At 52.8% G+C, this 19,064-nt stretch overlaps 2 protein-coding genes across 8 annotated transcripts in view; both read left to right on the top strand.

Moving 5' to 3' along the window:
- Nucleotides 1-4,347, top strand: part of Atp11a (ATPase phospholipid transporting 11A) — a 109,681-nt gene extending 105,334 nt beyond the window's left edge. For 2 of the 5 annotated variants that reach the window (XM_055608422.1, XM_055608423.1), the window contains exon 29: nt 498-4,347. In XM_055608422.1, coding sequence (XP_055464397.1) covers nt 498-710 — 213 coding nt within the window. In that variant the 3' untranslated portion in view covers nt 711-4,347. The remainder of the gene's footprint in view (nt 1-497) is intronic. The other 3 variants (XM_055608424.1, XM_055608426.1, XM_055608425.1) reach the window with 3 other exon arrangements.
- A 5,653-nt stretch (nt 4,348-10,000) lies between these two features.
- The window catches only part of Mcf2l (MCF.2 cell line derived transforming sequence like), a 139,259-nt gene continuing 130,195 nt past the window's right edge, over nt 10,001-19,064 (top strand). For 2 of the 3 annotated variants that reach the window (XM_055608499.1, XM_055608497.1), the window contains exons 1-2: nt 10,006-10,078; nt 15,356-15,525. In XM_055608499.1, the coding sequence (XP_055464474.1) occupies nt 15,360-15,525 (166 nt within the window). In that variant the 5' untranslated portion in view covers nt 10,006-10,078; nt 15,356-15,359. Of the gene's footprint in view, nt 10,079-15,355; nt 15,526-19,064 lie in introns of all 3 variants that reach the window. The other variant, XM_055608494.1, reaches the window with a different exon arrangement.

Raw genomic sequence — 19,064 nt, 5'->3', positions numbered from 1 at the left:
CAGATCTGCACTGTGCAGCCTCTTGCCCCTCCCTCCCAGCTGCTTGTGCATGCTGTGGTCTTTTCCAAGAGGCAGCACAATCCAATTCTGTCTGGTAACTGTAGACTGAGGGCATGATGGCTTGGTGTGCTCAGCATGATACTGACCCTAGTCCCTGTCAGGCTGGGACATACTAACCTGCACCGGGGAGCCCTGTCTTCTTCCTGGGGCCTTTGAGTGATCACTGCACTTGCCAGTGGTGACAGGGAAGAAGCTCAGGTGTTCTGCACTTTGCCCCCTGCCCTCCTGTGTTGTCCCCTATGTTGACCATGTGGTATGGTCCCCCTGTTGGCACTAAAACAGGGGGTGTTCATTCCCAGACCTGAAGGCACCCTTCCCATGGGATGGGCCCACTTAGCTGTCTCCTGGGTTGATAGAGTGGTCTGAGGTAGGCTGGTAAAGCTACGGGTCCCTCAGAGAGGCTTTGTGACTGATAGGGCCTTCTGTTCTTTTGGCAGAGCATACAACTTCGGGACAGCGTTTCAGAATTCACCCCTCTGGCCTCTTCGCAGAGCTGGGGTGCTCAGGGTACCAGACCCTTGGCTGCCCAATGCAGCTCCCCCTCTAGGAGAGTAGTGTGCTCGAGGTGGGAGAGCGAAAAGTACGCTGTGCTCCCTCCCCTCAGCACGCGGTATGGGTGCTGTAGGTCCAGCCTGGAAACACCCACTTGACGGACAGACAGCCCCTCTGTCCCAGCCTCTGAGAGCTGTGTTCTGGGGTGCCTGCGCCTGTCCCTCCTTGAGGGTAGGATCCCAGGCCACTAACTCAGGCACAGCACACTGCAATCTGGAGCGTGCGTGACAGACATCATTGTTGCAGGCCTGGTGACCACATGTCCAGCTGGGCTATGGAAAAAGACACTAAGCCTGGTCTCCTCTTAAGCATTGTGGCTGTGAGGCTGGCCTTGCCAGGCCCAAGCATCTACCCTTCTGCTGTTGTCGTCCTCTGCTGTCACCCGAGGAGAAGACCCTGTCCGTTTGTCCACAGCCGGGTGCAGAGCACATGGGCTTGGCTCCTGTTGCCTCCTGATGTTCCTGACCACGAGTTTCCTGTGTAAACCATCCACACTTCCCACTAGGGAATCGGCTGTTTCAGACACCAAGTGTGTGTGTCTCCTGCACCTGTGGCCTTGCTGTGCTCACGTTCACTGTCCCCTCACAAAGCCATTTCCCTAGACCATGTGTGAGTCTGTTTGCTGAGATACTGACCCTGCACATCAGAGCTTTTGAAGGTGTCAGTGTCCCCTTCCTGTCACCGGCTGCCTGTGGAAGATGACGTTTATGTATGTGAATAAGTCACACTGTTGGCCAAGTCTCTCCGGAGTATAGTTGGCCAAGTCTCCACCACATCCTAGAATGATGTCAGTTTACCTTATTGGAAAACATTTGTTCCAGAGGTGCTGGAGGTGGTGGAGGTTTGGGGCATCCAGGCAGGTATTTATCTCACCCAGGTGAGCCCCACACCCAGAGCTATCTGGGCTGTGGTGGACTCATCCGTTCTAGTCTGCTGCTCAGCCTGCCTCCCACTGGTGCCACACAAATTCCATCCAGGACTTTACTTAGAGTGGACAGGCCACCAGAAGGCCGCTGTACTGTGAATCCCTGCTGCTTCCCACACTGGCGTTTCTGTTTCTAGCAGAGCATTCGACAGCTGTAAGGGACCTAACTTAGAGAAGATGTAGCAGTGAGATGCAGCCTTGCAGAAGGTACCAGCCAGAGCCTGGGAGAAAGCCATCCCCATCCCTGTGGAGCCATGTGGTAGGCCTGGAGCCACACCGAGGGTCTCGGGCACGTGAAAGCCTCTATATCCTGGGAAGCACAAATTTTGTAACATGATTGCACAAGGTTTCCTTATGAACTGTGCTTGAACTGGAGGACCAGCCGAGGGCAGGAGCAGTTATTAGACCTGGCAGTGGGGGAGGTTGGGTAACATAAACACCACACCAAAGAGAGGGGGAGTGGCCTTGAGCACGAACAGACGGTGTGCAGCTCTGCTAAAGGCTGTCTGTGCCTCCACACACCCTCATGCCCATTCCCCCGCCTGCGTCGCCATGTGTCAGCCCAGGACCGGAGCCCCTGTCCACACTAGCCCTTAAATAGTGGTGTGTGCATTTTTACAGCCCTTTTTAAGAACCCAGTACGGGTACAAATATACCTATGGGAGGGGCAGATTCTCTGTGTTTAGTTAACAAATTATTTGTAATGTATTTTTTAGGGATCTTAAAATTGCCTTTGCACTGAAGTATTTTCATAGCTGTTTCTATACCTCTTACTCATTTGTTGATGTACCTTCTGATTTTTCAGTATGTTTTTAGAGCTTTCCCTTCTTAAGTTTAAGAATTTTGGCCACTTTAAATGCTGGTGAGCGTTCCAGCTGAAGCATTTCAGTATCCGACAGTGAGCTTTGGTTCTCCTCCGTGCCTCTTTGTTCCTCGGTGTTTCTGGAGACTGACCGGCTGAAGGGCGTGCCGAGGGCAAAACCATCTTCTCTGCTTGTTTTGTCACGGTCCTTTGTAATTTCATGGTTTCTATTTTGTTTTTTTTTGTTTTGTTTTGTTTTGTTTTTGTTTTTTTTATTTCCATCCTTCAGCCTTAAACACAGAATATTCTTCCTTCAGGCTGCGCATTCTGCAGCCCTTTCTGGATGTGGGGACCCTCTTACACTCCCCTTCCAGAAGCCGAAGTTTACATAGGAACGCCCCAGACTTTATGCACACTCCAATGTCTTTTAAAATTATCCTTAGGAAATTAGCAAATGAAGTTGCCTAAGAATTTGAAATAGACAAGGGCGCAGGTGAAATGGAGAGACAGAGACCAAATGTGAGCAAGTAACTTCAACTCAAATTAAGCAATTTTTTTCTTAATTGCATTGCACATGAAAACATCTGTGACTTACTACATTGGCCAGAATTCATGGCTCTGTCCCCTGCAAGCAATCTGTCTCACATATATACCAGGAGGCCTGGCTGGACATGTGTTCTCTTACTTTCTGATCCACATACACACTCATGGCCATGTACAGGCACGTATAAACATGTACACACATACAAATACACGTGCATTCTCCTAGCCCATGTAGCAACCTCCTTTCTGACAGCCCTGTGCAGAGATACAGAGATGTTGCCCTCTGGGGCATTTGGGTCCTTTCACACACACACACACACACACACACACACACACACACACACACACATACACACACACACACACACCCTCACCCTAAAAAGGGGTGCTTGGGCTTGGCTCCCATGTGGGTTGTGTGGATGACATTGCAGTGCTGGACTGAGCTCTTCCTCTCCTAGGGAAGTGTGCTTCTCAGTCAGAACCTCCCCTTCCTCCCTCAGCAAGCAGGATCCAGGCTAACCAAAGCTGCATGCCATCCTGAGCGCAGGTGCCTGCCGCTGCCACATCCTAGCTAGGAAAACATTGTTCCCAAATCCCAGCAATCCATTCCTGAGTGCAAGCAGACCAAAGCCCCCATCCACGGAGCTCCTGGATGAGAGGATGGCTCAGCTGAGGCTAAAACAGGGTAGCTTTGAGTGTCCTTACTGAGCACACGTTCCAGGATCAGCTGCCGAATGTCTTGAGTGTGCCATTATGGTCACCCAAGCCGCTGAGCATCAGCCAGGTGTCTGGTGGTCCGGAGGAAGCTCCAGCCTGGGTCTCTGAACCCCCATGTTCAAGGTGTGTCTGCGCTGACTGGTACTGGACTCACCCGTCCACATCTATGTCACCTTGGCGTAATTCATTGGCAATGCCACAGAGCAGCAGGCCCTTGCGTTCTGCATTTCTTTTGGAAGTTGCCCATGACTGAAAAAACAGGAAAATGTCACCTGGCGAATGCAATCTTTCTGTTTGAAAAGTTAGACAGGTGACTGGAAATGAGAGTGGTTCTAATATTGCTCTGAACGAAGCTTTAATAAAGATATGTATGTTGGAAGTATTACAAAAGTGTGATTCTAATTTTGCAGAAAAATGTCTATCAATTTATATAGCTTTATTTTTACCTTATCAGGAGATACAGAATTTTAATATGCATATATTGTTGGACTTAAAATCATGTGTGTCTGCATTACCACTTACAATGTCCATCTACTATGTAATGTATGAATAAGAGAGAATCAAAGATGTATTTAACATGAATGGTTATCTGTAGCTATCATTGTCATCAGTACTGGGATTTATTTTAAATTGTCAAGTATAGTAAGTACATTAAACATGTCATTCTCCAACACTAATGTTTAACTGAGAGTCCAGTGAGTTGTTTTGAAAAACTAAGTTGTGAATTAAACCGGATAACATCTCGTGAGGTTTACTGTGCTGCTGGTTTTGCCTTTGATTTCTGTAGGCAATCCTGATACCCTGGGCTTTTGCATAGGAGGCTTCTGTTCGCACCCAACAACCGAAAAGAAGCACCTCTGTTTTCTTACAGACGTGTGTGGCATTACGTCAGTTGCACACGCACCGCCTGCTAACAAACCATGGTTGAACCTCAGGCACACGTCTTTTGCAGGGTCACATTGTGTGTGTGTTGTGGGAAGCAGACTCTTAGCTTCCCCAAGGGAGAGACAGGGTAGTGTCTGTCCCGTCTGTGCTCAGTTCTACCCTGAGCATTTGGGGTCCCCCTGAAGGCTGAATGCAAAGCTACACTGTGAGAGCCCTGGTCCGAGCCTGAGGTTCCTGTTGCGTCCACCTAGAACAGGAAGCTTCTAGTCAGAGTCCCAGGAGCGTAGTCTTCCTCACTAGACCCTCTAATCTTGTGTCTCATCTCTAGGATACCTCCCTTCTTCTTCATCTCTGTCAAACTTGGGCCTCACCAGCCCCAACGTCACCCTCAGGCAGTTTACCCTCTGCTCCCAGTCGTGGCAGATTCTGGCTGCTATGTGAGGAGCCTCCAGAAGGCTCCTGAGTCTAGGCCCTTCGCTGTCTGCCTGCTCCTGGCCCTTGCACCCTCTGCAGCTGGATGTCCCAGATGCTGGCACATCAGATGTAGAACATACAGATCCTGGGCTCCTTTGCTGGGCACCTGGGTCCTAGCTCACACCTGAGCCTTCAGAGCAGATTCCCTAGGAACTGGGAGTGACCACGGAATCCAAATCCACTTAACTGGGTTCTAGTAAGAGTAATTGTCAGCCTTTGGTATGATGTGCTGATGATCGGTTCCTACTGAATACTTGGCTCCTGGCGGTCCTAATTAGGGTTTTAATGTTCGGAAGAGACACCATGACCAAGGCAACTCTTAATAAAGGCAAATATTTAATTGGGGCTGGCTTAGAGTTTCAGAGGTTTAGCCCATTGTCATGGTGGGAAGCATGGTGGTGTGCAGGCAGATGTGCTAGAGGAGCAGAGTTCAACATCTTGATCCTCAGGTAGCAGAAGGGGACAGTGTGCCACACTGGGAGGAGATTGAGATCGGAGACCTCAAAGCCCACCCCACAATGACACAATCCTCCAACAAGGCCACACCTTCTACTAGTGCCACAAATGGGCCACACATTGAAATATATGAATCTGTGGGGGCTGTGCCTACTTAAACCACACACTGGCCATGTGAGTAGTTCACAGTGCCCATGCTGATCACAGTCCTGAACTTGTGGGACTTTGTAGCAGCTTAGCCAGACCTATGTGTCTGTGGACCAGAGGGAGGACCCGGAGATGCTTCGCAGAGCTGAGTACCCAAAGCCCAAATATGCACTCACATCCCTGCCTGGTAAAGTGAGACTAGCGTACTGATTTCCTACCTTGGAGGCTGGGTGTACCCAGAAAGTCCCTCTGGGTTCTCCACCTACTAGGAGTCTTGTAACTGAGAAGCTCTTGGTGCTATCCCAACCTTCCCTTCAGACGTGGTCTCTGAGCAAGCATCTCTAACTTTGACCACCTGATGGTAACTTTGGCTCTTGCCCTCAGTGGGTTGCATGCTAGAGTGGGGGACGTAGGATTCACAAGTGACTGGGCCAGTGTCCTGCCTCTGCTCTGCCCAGCTCTCCTGACCACTGGGGCCTCAGCTTCCTCATCACACATCAGAACATCCAACACCACACTTAGCTGTCTCACCTAGAGTTGAGCAGTAAATAAATAAATGCAAAGTGAGGATAGTGGGTGGGAATTCCTCAGAGTCAAGGCAGACCAAGACCAGGTGTCCTGTGTGTCCACTGGGGCTTCTCTGATCTCTGATCCAGCCTGGGTTCTTTTGAGGGCCCTAGGGTGTGTCAAACCCTGGAACCCCTTTTGGGTTACCCATTTTCTTTCATAAAGCCCTTGGCTGGAGAGTTCCGTTCTTCCTCTCACAACTGACTTTCCTGTGCGTGGCACAGCACACCCTCTTCCTCGGGAAGAGATCGTGGGGAGCATGGGTGGAGGACTTGCATCACACGGGGTGCCTGTTCACTGCACTCCAGGGCTGCTGACCCAGAGCAAACTCTGAGGAGAATTTACCCTCACAGTCCAGGAGAACGGAAGCCCGAGGGCCTGTGCATCAACCCCATTCCTGCTTGGGAAATCCATCCTGAGTCCTGCCTCTTGTCAACTGGCATCGTCCTTGGCCTGTGTCCTGCGAGGCTCCAGTCCGACTGCGCTGGACGTAGCCCCACCATAGCGTCACACCTTAAAGGTGTATTTCTTGAGCTGGATGTGGTGGCACACCCCTCAGGCAGGGCCAGGGGGATCCCTGAATTCAAAGGCTGCCTGGTCTACACAGCAAATAGCAGGCCAGACAACCCTGCCCAGGCCTGCTGGCAACAGCCAGGCCAAACCAGAACACCTTACCTTCTTTGGAGAGCTTTCTGCTATGAGAAGGAGCAATCTTGAAGTGAGAGTCCACAAAAAACAAACAACGGTATAACCTGATGGTATCCAAAAGCCCAAATCCACTGACCCCTGTTCCCATCTGCAAGCTGTGCCATCTCTAAGCCTTACTGCTGTTCTCTCTGCTGCTCCTGCTCTTTGCACAAAGCCATTCTGCTGAGCTGGTTGCAGCCTACTCAGGGGCTGCTGTACCTGCTTTACGCCCATGGGAAAAGCCAGGGGCTTGGTCAGTGAATGCCACAGCAAGCCTCCTGGGACTTCCTCTGCTTGGAGAGTCATCAGACTACAAGCTGACCCTTTCCACTGGCTATTGTCTGCAATGTTAACCAAGCTTATGCTCTCTCTCTCTCTCTCTCTCTTCCTCTCTCTCTCTCACACACACACACACATGCACACGCGCGCGCACACACACACACACACACACACACACACACTCTACAAGAATCCCTGAACTGACTTGATCTCCTGAGCTTCCTGCCTTCCCCTTTCTTTGTGATGCTAATTTCCTGTGTCTTACTGGGGGCTCCAGGGGCTCTTGAAGCTGCCAGGCACAAAGGCTTACCCAGCTAACAAGCCTGACACCAGCAGGGTGCTGCTGGGATGTATGATGGGGTAGATGGGCTTTGTCCTCCGCTGCAAGTCCCTCACATTGCCTCTCCTGAGACCCAATCTGACACATTCTGAATGGTGGAAAGATTACTCTCAGCCAGCCTCCCTTTGGATGGTGCTCTGCTCTGGTGTGACCCACCTTGTTGCTGGCAGGTCTGGCCAGGGCTGTGCTGTTCACATTTAGGCAGCTGAGAGACAGTTTTCTGGTTGCCAAGGGGTGCTTGCACGGTGGCAGGGCACGTTTCATAGTGTTGTCATTAGTCCTAGGATGGGTGCCTGCCACCTGCACGATGCCACCTGTGTGGGGGTGGGGGCGGGGGAGGGAGCGGGGTATCATGGCTATGGCACTGGCCACTACTGGGTCTGCACCTGTGAGGACACTTGTTCATGAGTCCTGCAAAAACTCTATGCAGGGGGACTGTTTCTTTTGCACTTTTATGGACTTTTATTGCTCCACTAAATGACATTCATAGCAGCTGTGTAGAGAAGATCTTTGATGCCATCATGGGAAACAGGAACTTGGCCTTTTTTATGCAGAGATTGTTGGATGGCTCAATGGGTAAGGACACTTGCTATATCAAGGCTAATGACCCAAGTTTGCCCCCGGAACCTAGACAGTGGAATCAGATCAGATTCCCACAAGCTGTCCTCTGACCCGTGTATGTGTATTTTGGTACTTACACACACACACACACACAGAGAGAGAGAGAGAGAGAGAGAGAATTTTTTTAATAGAGAAAGGGACAGAGGGAAGGAGGGAGAGAGAGAGAGAACATGCTTCATGCAGGTCCAATCTGACCTTTTAGGGTACAGAACCTTCAGGAAGGAAATCCCAGGTCTGCCTCTCCGTAGCTCCTGGCAGTCAGTACAGTCTCCTCCTCCCTGGCTAACTGAAGGAAATCACCATTAGAGGCCTGGAGAGGTAGCTCAGTGGTTAAGAGCACTGCTTGCTCAGCCAGAGGACCCAGGTTCAATTCCCAGCACCCATATGGCAGCTCACAAACATCTGTAACTCCAGCTGCACAGGATCCTACACGCTCCTCTGGCCTCCCTGCACACCAGCACTCAAGGTACCCAGCTCTACATGCAGGACCTCCATGCACATGAGGCATATGAGCAGACAAAACAGCCATGCACATGAAGCAATTTAAAGGAAAGTCTTTTAAAGAATCTAAATATAAGAAAGTTAAAAAAAAAAAAAAAAAGTAAAGTGTTCTTTATAGGCCTCCTTCCCCAGCTGTCCCCCTCCCCCCACCGACCTCCTTTCCTCCTCATCCGATGGGTTCTCTCTGCTCCCCAAATCCCTTTCCCACTCTACTAGCCTGTACCAGGACTAGCTCCTACATTCAGGGCAGGGCTGGCCAGTGTCCCTTCTGAATGGGGCAGAGTGCTAAAACTGGCACAAGAACCCACCCAGAATGACATGTCCACACAAGAGAGGATTGCTCAGTGGTCACTCCAATCCCAGATGAGTATGGTCTTGTCTACCCAGCTCAGCTCTGAGCCATTGTCATCCCTCAAGTGGACCACAATTTCCCATTCCTGTTTTTTTGCTTCCCTCTTCTAGGGGTGTTGTCTGTTCAGAGACTCCCGGCCGAGGCGCTTTTACTCCCCATTCTAAAAGTGCTTTTGTGATGACAAATGAAGCCTGCCCTGGAGCCCTGGCAGATGCAGGATGAGACAGTGGGCTCCTTTGGTGTTTTCTGACAGACCTGAGTTCCTGTCTGTGCCACTCAGAAAGCATATGGTGAGGGGTGGGAAGACTGACCCCTCTTCTTGCCTTGGGACCAGAGGTGCTTGACTGTGTGTGGGTCTCTCTGGGGGTTCCTGAGTGCCCCTAGGTTTAGGCTCAACCTCTGGCAATCTGCTGTTTGCAGTGGCCTTGGGGCTCTGTGAAGGTAACTCACGGGACCTCAGAGCATGCTCTTCCACCCTCATGCCAGAGAAGAACACAAAGGCCGGGAAGGCTATGGACCGTGTCGGAAGCCAAAGGGTTCCCCACCTGCGTCAGTTCTTCCACCTGGAAGCATCAGAGAAGGGTCTCCGGAGAACTGGCAAACCCAGCCCGGCCACCTGGGACGTCACAGTGGACACAACTTCCCTGCAGTCTAATTGAGAGGCCTGGTGAGGACCCCCAGGGCAGATTGCGAGGTGTGGGGAGCTGGGGCACAGGTGAACCTTAGTGCAGCTTGGGCTGGGTTCAGAAGACCCCAGCACAGAGCGAAGCCGGGCATGCACGCACCTCCCCGCTTCCAGACCCGCCCCTACCCCGCCCTTTTTCCACTCCTGCGACCCCGCCCTTGCCCCACCTCCTCCATAGGACCCCGCTCTCGCCCCTTCCCCCGAATCCCCGCCCATACCCCGCCTCCTCCCTGAGATCCCTTTCCCACTGTCCGGATGCAACGGTCGCTTTAGTCCTCCGCGCCTCCGCCCCTCCCCCACCCTTGCTCCCGCTCCCGCCTTCCCTTCTCCTCCCTCCCCTTCTCAGTGGCCCCAGACCGACCGGCGGGCGGAGTCTGGGAGCGTGGCACCTGCGAGCAAGTGAGCTCGCTGGACGCGGAGAAGACAGTCCCCTGCACAGACAGGTGTGCGCGGGGTCGGGGCGACGGGGGACAGAGGAGAGAGGGGTGAGATACCGAGAGAGGGGTAGGAGGTGGGGTTACGGGAATGGGAGGGGGGGTGGCAGAAGAAGGGAGTGGGACCGAGCTCGCCGCCCAGAGCCACTGCTGTCTGGATCGCTTTGCTACGGGACCGGGTCTCCCCAGCATTCCACCTCCTCTCGGCGGGAGCTCCAGCTCACAGCAGGGGGTCTCCCTAAGTGTTCCCACTGTTAAGACTGGGGTCCTCTCACACTCCCAGTGTCACGTGGAGGGGGGAATCCCCTCGCACAGCAGGCAAGGTGTCACCTGAAGGAGGCGGGGCTCTTGCCGCCCCTGGGCAAGTCTCAGAACCACCTCCAAGGTCTCTCCAGCTCCTTCCAACCTAGTGGTTGAGCTAGTGTCCAGAACAGGAGCTGTAGACATGGACAGCACCTGGCTCTCCCTGGCTGACCGCCGGGCCAGGCTGCTCTGCCTTTTTACCAAAAGCAGCTTAGGCTGCAGGTTAAAAAGAATTCTGTCACTTTCCCTGCTAATTCCAAAGTCTCCCACTAGGAGTTACTTTTTAATCAGGCTGTTGGCATGGCTACCCTTGACCCTCTCAGGCCCCGAAACAGGAGATCAAGTGCCACCTGGCTTTTTGGGAAGCCTCCTGGTCGTGGCCATTCCTGACCAGAAACAGCTGTAGAGCCATGGACCGGTGAGGGTTAAGATGCCAGCTGCCCACAGGATGTCCTGGAGGCCGTGGGAGGCCCTAGGATGTGTGGCCCAGGCAGCCACCAAAAATAAAGTACCATCCCTTCTCCTTGGCCGCTGGGGGAGGGGTGTGCCTGCTCCTCCTGTCTTCCCATAAGCAGACCACTTGGCCAGGTAAGACTGGGATGCTATCCTGGAGGCCGAGCTGCTGGGCTCTGGGGAGGTCTTCTAACCTACTGTCCCCCTGTAGCCTGTCTGACCCAAAACTGGTCTCAAGACCTGAGCTTTCAGAGGAGGGTTTCGAAGCTCAGAGGCAGTGCAGCCTCAGTCAGTTGCAGCAAGAGGTTAACTTTGTTGTTAACCTTTCTGGCCTCCAGAGCCCTGCAGGCTAAGGCAAGGTTCTATTTTAGCTTGTCGCCTTGCCCTGCGTGCAATGCCTGGGCAGAGAGGCTGGAGAAAATGGTCACTCAGACTCTCAGGTCCAGTGTGGTCTAGATGTCTTCCTGACTTCAGGAAAACAGCAGAAGCCTGCTCCAGCTACCTTGCCAAATTCTAGAGAAACAGAGGCTTGTATAAAAGACTCGCAGAGAGAAGCATGTGAGGGGCCAAGGATGGCCGTGGAAGCCACCCACAGGCCTGTGCACAAAGTCTCAGTGCGGAGGACCCCCTCATTTCTGTGTGACTATTTAGAGATCTCTAGGTCATCACTAATCTGCAGAGTTGCCCAAAAGTTCCCACGGAGGGGTGAGGCCTGCGAATCTCAAGGGGGACAGATGTCCTCGCCATGCTGTGAACGCCTTCTGTGGCTATGCCCTGTTTGTAGGTCCTAGGTCTGTTTGAGGGTCCCCAAGCGCAGACATCTGTCTTATGAAGCCTGTTGTCTTAGTCACCTCTAGACAGAGGTTCCTTCCTTGAAGGTTACTTAATTTCATTTCTGCAAAATGTGACGAAATATGAAACCAAGAGAGGATCCTTGAGTCAGGGGTGGAACAAGAGACCTGGCTGTGCCAACTGAGGCTGCAGAGATGCAGCTGTCACCAGTATGAGGGTGACAAGGACAAGGACACCGTCTGTGCCCAGCTGTTTCTGCGTCACACCCTGGCTTTATCCTTCCTGGTTCAGGTGAGAGGTGACCAGGACAATACACCTGGTCCTCCCAGTGTGAGACTAGGGATGTCTGAGTCTCTGTCCCTGCTGAGCTGGTCCCTGTCTGTCCCATATCTTATGGAGCTAATAGGAGCCTTCGTCTGCAGGGCCCAGCATTCAGGTACAGAAGTGGCTGCTGCTCTTTCCCCTTGGATAGAGGCCCAGAATGTGGGTACATGAAGTTGGGGCTCTTTGGGAGGGGGGCACCACACCTGTGCCACCTGCATAGTGACGCTTCAGAATATCTTGATTCACTCTCAGTCTTTGAGAGGACCCGGGTCTAGGTGGGGCTTTGTGGTCATCGCACGGCTTCAGGACACCACAGGCTTCAGGATGCCACAGGCCTAGGAAGATTTGGTGATACTCCCTCTGGGCGCTGTCAAATGGAGCTTTCAGCACTTTGGGGCTTTGATAGGTCAGAGAACACACCATGACAGATACCAAGTACCCTCGGACACCCAAGAGGACCAGTCACCTTGAACCAAGTGTCAAGAGCACAGGCAGTTCTCTAGCTCAGTCATGAAGAGCAGCCACCACAGTCTGCTCCGTGGAAGCAGCCCCACGCCTAGAATGTTCAGGGTTACTTTGGAGCCCTAAAGGGCAGATGCTTAGAGATCTAAGAAAGTGCCAGCCACAGAAAGCCCACATTTCAGCCCGGGAAGCTCTGCAACTCTGACGGACGATGTGCAGGGCATCACCAACATCTAAATGGAATAAAGAGCAAAACCAAAACAAAGCTGCCAGGAGAGTAACAGCAGACATGGGGCTGTGACTATGTCCCTTTGCACAGTTACTATGTCAAGACAAGCCAGCTTGGGGGAGGCTCTGCATGCAGGAGACAGAGGTGAGGGTCGGAGGGAAGGGAGGTGGGAGGTGGGAGGCCTCAGCGATCCTGAGCAGCCAGGCTGGAACCAGAAGCCCTCATTCGAGGAATGCTCACACCTCTGCACTCCCACCTGCACTCTGCTTCCGCTCTGTGTGGGCAGCCCAGGCTGCGCCCTGAGCTGTCCTCGAGGCTGCTGCCTCCTTTGCTTGTGCTGGCACTGAGTCCTGTCTGGTGCTGTGTTCTGTGGCAGCCACCAGAAGGTGGGAGTTACCCTGACAAAGACACCAACAGGTGTGTCATAGACACGGGCCAATAGACCAGTGAATCAGGAAGGGGGCTTTGCCTTGGATCTTCGCTGCACTTAGCCAACTTCCAGCTACCTTGTGACTTTTCGTAACTATGGATGGGTTTACTCTTGCCCTTTGTGTGTGCGTGGCACCTACTGAGGCTCCAGAGTGCAGACCTGAGGCCTGGCCACCCAGGCTGGCCTCTCACAGAGCTCACAAAACACCCGAAAGCTGGCAGACACTCGTCTGTGCCTGGGGTTGTCAACCTTGGGACTGTAAAGATGCAATCCTCAGGACTGCCCTTCTGTGCCCATGGGCAACACCAGCTGGGAAAGTCTAGTTTCCCAGCCCTCAGGAGACCCACCACTGCCCACCCTTCTGCTGTGCCCAAGCCTCCCTCTCTCCCTGATCATGAGCAATTCAGGCAGTTTTACCCTCTCCCCCAGGGGTGTTCTTACAACAGGGCACACCAGGAGCTGCTGGAGAACAGGAGCCTTGAGCAGCAGGCACATGGAACTCAGCCACCATTGGGGCCTAGGGATGACCTAGAGGGTCAGAGTGACCCAGAGCTTTGCCCTGTTCCTCACCATTGCTGAAGAAAGTGCCTGGGAACCTCTCAGTTGGTAGAGCAGGGACAAGAGAAGCACAGGCCCAGGGAAGCGGTGAGGCAGGGGCACCCTGGCACACTTTGGACACCCTTAAGTATAAACACAGCATCACCCTGGCTTCTTCCCAGCGAAGTATGGGACACCGATACCCCCTTCCCAAAACCGATTAAACTTCTCTTCACTAGACTTTAGAAGACTAGAGGGTTCATGTTCTTGTTTTTCAACTAGAGAAACTTCCTGTCCTACTTGCCATAATTTGGTTCACAGAACCCAGAAGCAGGTCTCTGGTCAAGGGTCAGCAACCCTTGGAATTCTGCCCTTCCCCAGTCTCCATATGCAGGTGAGGCAGGTGACACGAAGCTGTGCTGTGCCTGTGCTGTTCTCCCCACCATGGGCAGCACCCACCCTCTGGCCCCCAAGGTCTGTTCCCGGTCCATTGCAGGGACAGCTTAAGAAACTTCATAACAGACAGACATTCAGAGGGTGGCAGAGGATACCGTGGGCAGCGTTTGTAACCACAGAGGACAGATAGGTCAGCTGTCCATACCCAGGGCCCCTGGGAGCTAAGGAGGAAGTGGGAGGGAGCACGGGCTTGGCTAGACACTTCCTGGGGCTAGAATGCCTGCCATGTTTGGGAGCATTGCTACTTACTGGACCATGGGCATTCCCTGGCCGGGCAGCCTGCTTCCTACCAAAAGGGGCTGCACTGTGAACAGAGGCCCTCAGGCCCTAGACACCTGGATCACATTTCTAGGGCCAGACATCGGGGTAAAATCTCTACCCACAGCAGCCAGATTCCAGGAGGGGCAAACAGCAGGGCCACAGCAAAGTGAGGCCTCTGACCCTGGTGCCAGTTTTCTCTGAAGAGAAGCCAGGCCTGCCCTGAGCAGGGATTTTGGAGTTGGGATCTTAATCATCCAACCTGCCCAGGACAGTCTCCTTGGGGAAGGAAGTAGCCTGAGGCAGGGGGACCGGAGCTCAGAGCACCATCGTGGAAGATAGATTTTCTGTGGATAAATCGAGATCACGCACCTGGAAGTGTTCCACTCTTGCTTCTCTCAGGCATGCCCGTGGGCATTAAGCCACAGAAAGGAGTGCTCTGTGCTAAGTGCTCCAGAGAGCCCCCACCACCTGTGAGCAGTCACCTGGGGCAGCTCCTGGGGGCAGGTGAAACTGGCAGGGGGGGGGGAGGTGCCTTGGAAACAGTGGGGCTTTCTCTTTACCTTCAAGAAGCTTCACCAGCAGGGTGTTTGCCAGATCTGCCCTGGAGGCAGAATACAGCGATGTTTGTTCTGGCCCCGGAGCCTTTGCTTTGCTTGGAGGATATAAAAATGTTTTGAGTAATCTGAAAGCCACCAGCCTGGCTTTGAAAGCTTGCTAGGCCAGTGGGGCAGACCTGGAAAGCCACAGAACTGGCACTTTTGTGCCCTTGAAACAAGAACCTAAATGTCAAGGAGAAAGAATAGTTTTTCTCCCTTTTCCTTATTACACAGAAGTAAGTAGTGTTTTTCCCTGTGCAACCCTGTTTCAGTATTTATAAGCGAAGGTTTGGGTTTTTTTTTTAGTGAATATCAAGACAGCCTGCTACAAGCTGTTAAAATTTGGGGAGTAAGCTTAACTTCACCCACCTTATTCCTACTTCAGAGTAAATGCTAAACATTGTAGCTAAGTGGTTTGTTCTTGTCCAAAGAAACAATCCTTCCAACCTCCTGCAACTTGACCTCATTTCCCTTTGACATCCCAGCCTCATGTCCGACTGCTGGTGCTTCATCTTCTGCAAGGACTGTGGCAGAAGCAGTCCTCCGCCACAGCAGCGCCATGGGGCCTCGAAGGAGGAGGCTGACCACCAGGTGGACGTGCCTGACGGCATCAGGCTTGTTCCAGACACGGCAGAGGCGACGGCCACAGCTCCAGGTAGGTGCTGCTGCTCCACACCTCTCTCTGATCTGCGTTGAGGACTATCTAACGTCCTCAGTGGTGCTCAGTCACTGGGCACCAGAGTGGGTGGCCACGTCTCTGGCTGCGCTGAGGGTTGCCGAGAGTTAACCTGGAGTGTCATGAAAAGAGGTTGGCTCTGGTTAGAGAATATGAGAAGTGTGTCTTTGGGATTTAAATAAAGCGTAGTACACCAGAAGGAGACTATTTGTAGTCTTTGCTTCCTTTTTTTTTTTTTTTTTTTTTTTTTAATAGTACTGTTGCTTTAATTTGGTATGTTTTCTCTTAACATGCAAACCAGCTCCCTGCTACCAGGGAGGATAGAATAGGAGCCATATAGTGTGAACCCCCAGACTTCCAGGGCATAGGCTTTTCCCAGGGTCAGTCGCTGGCCGGCCTTCAAGGTCAGAGGTGTGAAAGGAGGGGCAGAGTGAGCCTTGGGTTGGCATACTTTGAACTGGGCCTCCCCGTCCTGACCCCTAAGGTAAAGCATGCAGCAGACTGAGCAGTGTGTGTAGACTCCAGGGCTGTCTGCTTCTATGGCTGACCAAGCATCAGGCTCACCAGACCTTCCCACCAGCCTTGAATCTCCTGGCCATGCCCTGGCTAGCATTTGTGGCAGCTGGCCTGCCTCACAGGGCCAGTTGGGCACTGTGCTCTGAGGCTCCTCCCTCTGGGATCCTCACCCAGGGCTGTGTATCTTGTTTGGGGTATCTGTGGTGACACTCCCTCTAAGGTTTAGGCCTAGTGTTCTTGTGCCAGCTTCTGAGGAATGGTGCTTTCCCTGGTGACCACGGGGCTCTCTGGGCTCTCTGGACCCGGTATTGTAAGCCATACTTTCTGTCCTAGCTGAAGGAGGGATGGCATTCCGGGTGGTGACCCTCACCGGGGTCTGTGGCTTGTGTTGTGGTTTCTGTCCCTCTGTGCCAGTGACTGCCCTTGTCCTAAGGGAACTGCTGGAGTCCAGGTTTCCAAGGTGGACCCCAAGTGGGAACCAGGACCCAAGCCTTCTTGTCATGAGCCACATGTTCATGCTTCTCCCAAGGACTGGTCCCAGAATGTGAGAAGAGGTGGTCAGAGAGGGGCTAAGGGAGCCCCCCAAGAAACCCTTGAGGGCGCTGTTTGATGGAACCCCCTTAGCACTGTTTATACTAGCTGGACTGTCATGAGTCCTTCAGGGATCAAACCGCTTTGGCTGTCTAAGCCTTGTGCCAGTTGGCACCAGTTGGTACTTGCTGGCCTTTGCTAAGCCTCTGTGAGAGCCTCGCAGGTACTGGGTTGAGGCTGTTCTGGCAGCAGCTGGCAGGTCAGTCCTAGGTTGACGCCAACCTGACCTCTCTGAACACCTGCTCATTTATCTACAGGTCCCTGACAGGAGACTCTAACAATATGTCCTGTTTGTTGATGAGACATGAACTGTGGCGCAGAAGGCCTAGCTCAGGCTCAGGCTTTTTCACACTTGGGTGTGGCACGCCCTGAGCTTGCCACTTCGCACAGCAATGGCAGCTGTCTCGGGCTTTGGGGAGCCATGCAGGCCACTGGGCATCACTCCGCAGATGTCAGCCCTGACTCACATCACCGCTGCCGACTCCTCCCTTCTCTGTATATGTGGCCCTTCCTGACCCAGATCCAGGCAGTGGCACTCGGTGGTGACCCTCGTAGGTGACCTATGTATAAGCTCTGACCAGAAGAGCCCGGACTCTCTCCTGTTTCCTCAGGGAAGGGCCATGATCCAGAACCTGAAACCTGAGTTGAGCTCAGATCCTTGACAGGGTCACTGCTCCTGGGATGTTTGTCCTCCTTCCTGGTTACCTTTCCCAGAATATTCTAGAAGCCCTTTGAAGTGATGTAACTTGTGTGTCATTCATTTTTGAAGTGACAAAATACACACGACAGTTTCCATCTTAGACATCTAGTACATAAAGTATGCTCCCGTTACACACATACCCTGTCTTCAGCGCTCCCATGTCCCCAAACCCCATCCCTAGCCCCAGCCCCTGGAAGCCACCACCGCACCTTTTGTGTGGGAAGCGCATGTCCCCACTGAATGCTTTCACCTCGTGGCTGGATCATGTCACTCGGCATGTATCAGAGTTGCTGTCTGTTCAACAGCCCGGGGCATAGACGGCCCAGCACGGGGCCTCACTTGCACATAAATGGATGCGTGGACTTTGTCCACTGAGGAGCTACTCTGATCAGTTCTGAATGTGGTGTGCTTTTCATCCCTGAGTGTCTCCAGACATAGGTAGCAGGGTGACTGGTCATAGCGCAAGCTGTCTTAGCGGCTGAGCCCCCAGCACCAGGGCTGCTGTTCTGATGGCAGGAGCCTCGTGCACAGGCTGCTATGTCCAGTCTGCCGTCCACGCCCTGTCAGCACTCTCCTGCCCCTGAGGTCAGTGAAGGTTGGGACTGCTGAGTAAACACTGATAAGCCTGTTTTCCTGCCACCAGCTGCAGTCCGTGTGATCTGGAGCTCCTTTGGCCTTCTTCATTTCAGCACACCACCACAATAGTGGCGTTTGCCCAAACTCTGCCATTCACAATCAGCTCTGGGAGGCCTCAAGAGCATCTACAGGGAGGCCCCTTTCAGGGATCCCATCTGGCTCATCAGACACCTGCCATTCAAGCCAGCTACCTGTGCAAAGTGACTCTGTGGAAGGCCACAGTCTAGCTCAGTTGCCTCTGGACCTTTCTCTTCCCTTGGTCAGTCTTTGCTGTTAGCCCATCCCCACCACAGGGCTATTCTTGCTACGGAGGCTCTATTTTGACTCTGCTGAGGCTGGAGTTACTCCAGCCCAAGGACCCCTGGCCTGAGATTCTCCCTGAACTCCTTCTTTACTGTGGTTAGGGCTGGCTTTTCTGGAGAAAATCTCTTCCTTGCATGCATGGGATGAAGCTGCACTACTCCCAGGATGGATTGAGGAAGCTCTGCCTCACAGCTCACTGGTCTCTCTGTCTTACCCTCTAAGGCCTGGCTGTGCCTGTCTTCTGGCTCCTCCGAGCTTCCTCAACACTGAGGTTCCTTTCTGGGGCCGTCAGCATGGCTCGCCTGATTGGTAGGCCCTCCCTTACTTGCACGCCCTCCCTATCCCAGGACATGACTCTCTTGGCATTTTTGCAGGTCTCTGTTCTGGCCTGAATGATGCTGTTCACTGTCAGGGCCTTGTGCCTACTCCACCTCTCATCCCTCCGTGCTTAAAGCAGGGCTGCAGCTCGTATCTGATACCTCTAGCTGGAAGGTGGAGGCGGGAAGATCATGTGTTCAAGATCATTCTCAGCTATATGGAAAAATCAAGGCCAGCCTGAACCCAGGAGATTCTGTCTCAAAAACAAACGAACAAACAAACAAACAAACAAACAAACGCTAACATGAAGCCACTTTTGTCAGAATGCCCTTGGAATCTAAGGCTGCCCCTTGGAGTAGGGCTAGAAAGATAGTGTCCCAGTGTGTTCAAGGTCTCTCACAGATAAACACACACACACACACACACACACACACACACACACACACACACACAC

Source organism: Psammomys obesus, unplaced genomic scaffold (genome assembly GCF_907164565.1).
Source record: "Psammomys obesus unplaced genomic scaffold, mPsaObe1.curated_primary_1811, whole genome shotgun sequence".
Classification (NCBI taxonomy): Eukaryota; Metazoa; Chordata; class Mammalia; order Rodentia; family Muridae; genus Psammomys; species Psammomys obesus.
This window is presented reverse-complemented; position numbering and strand designations above follow the sequence as displayed.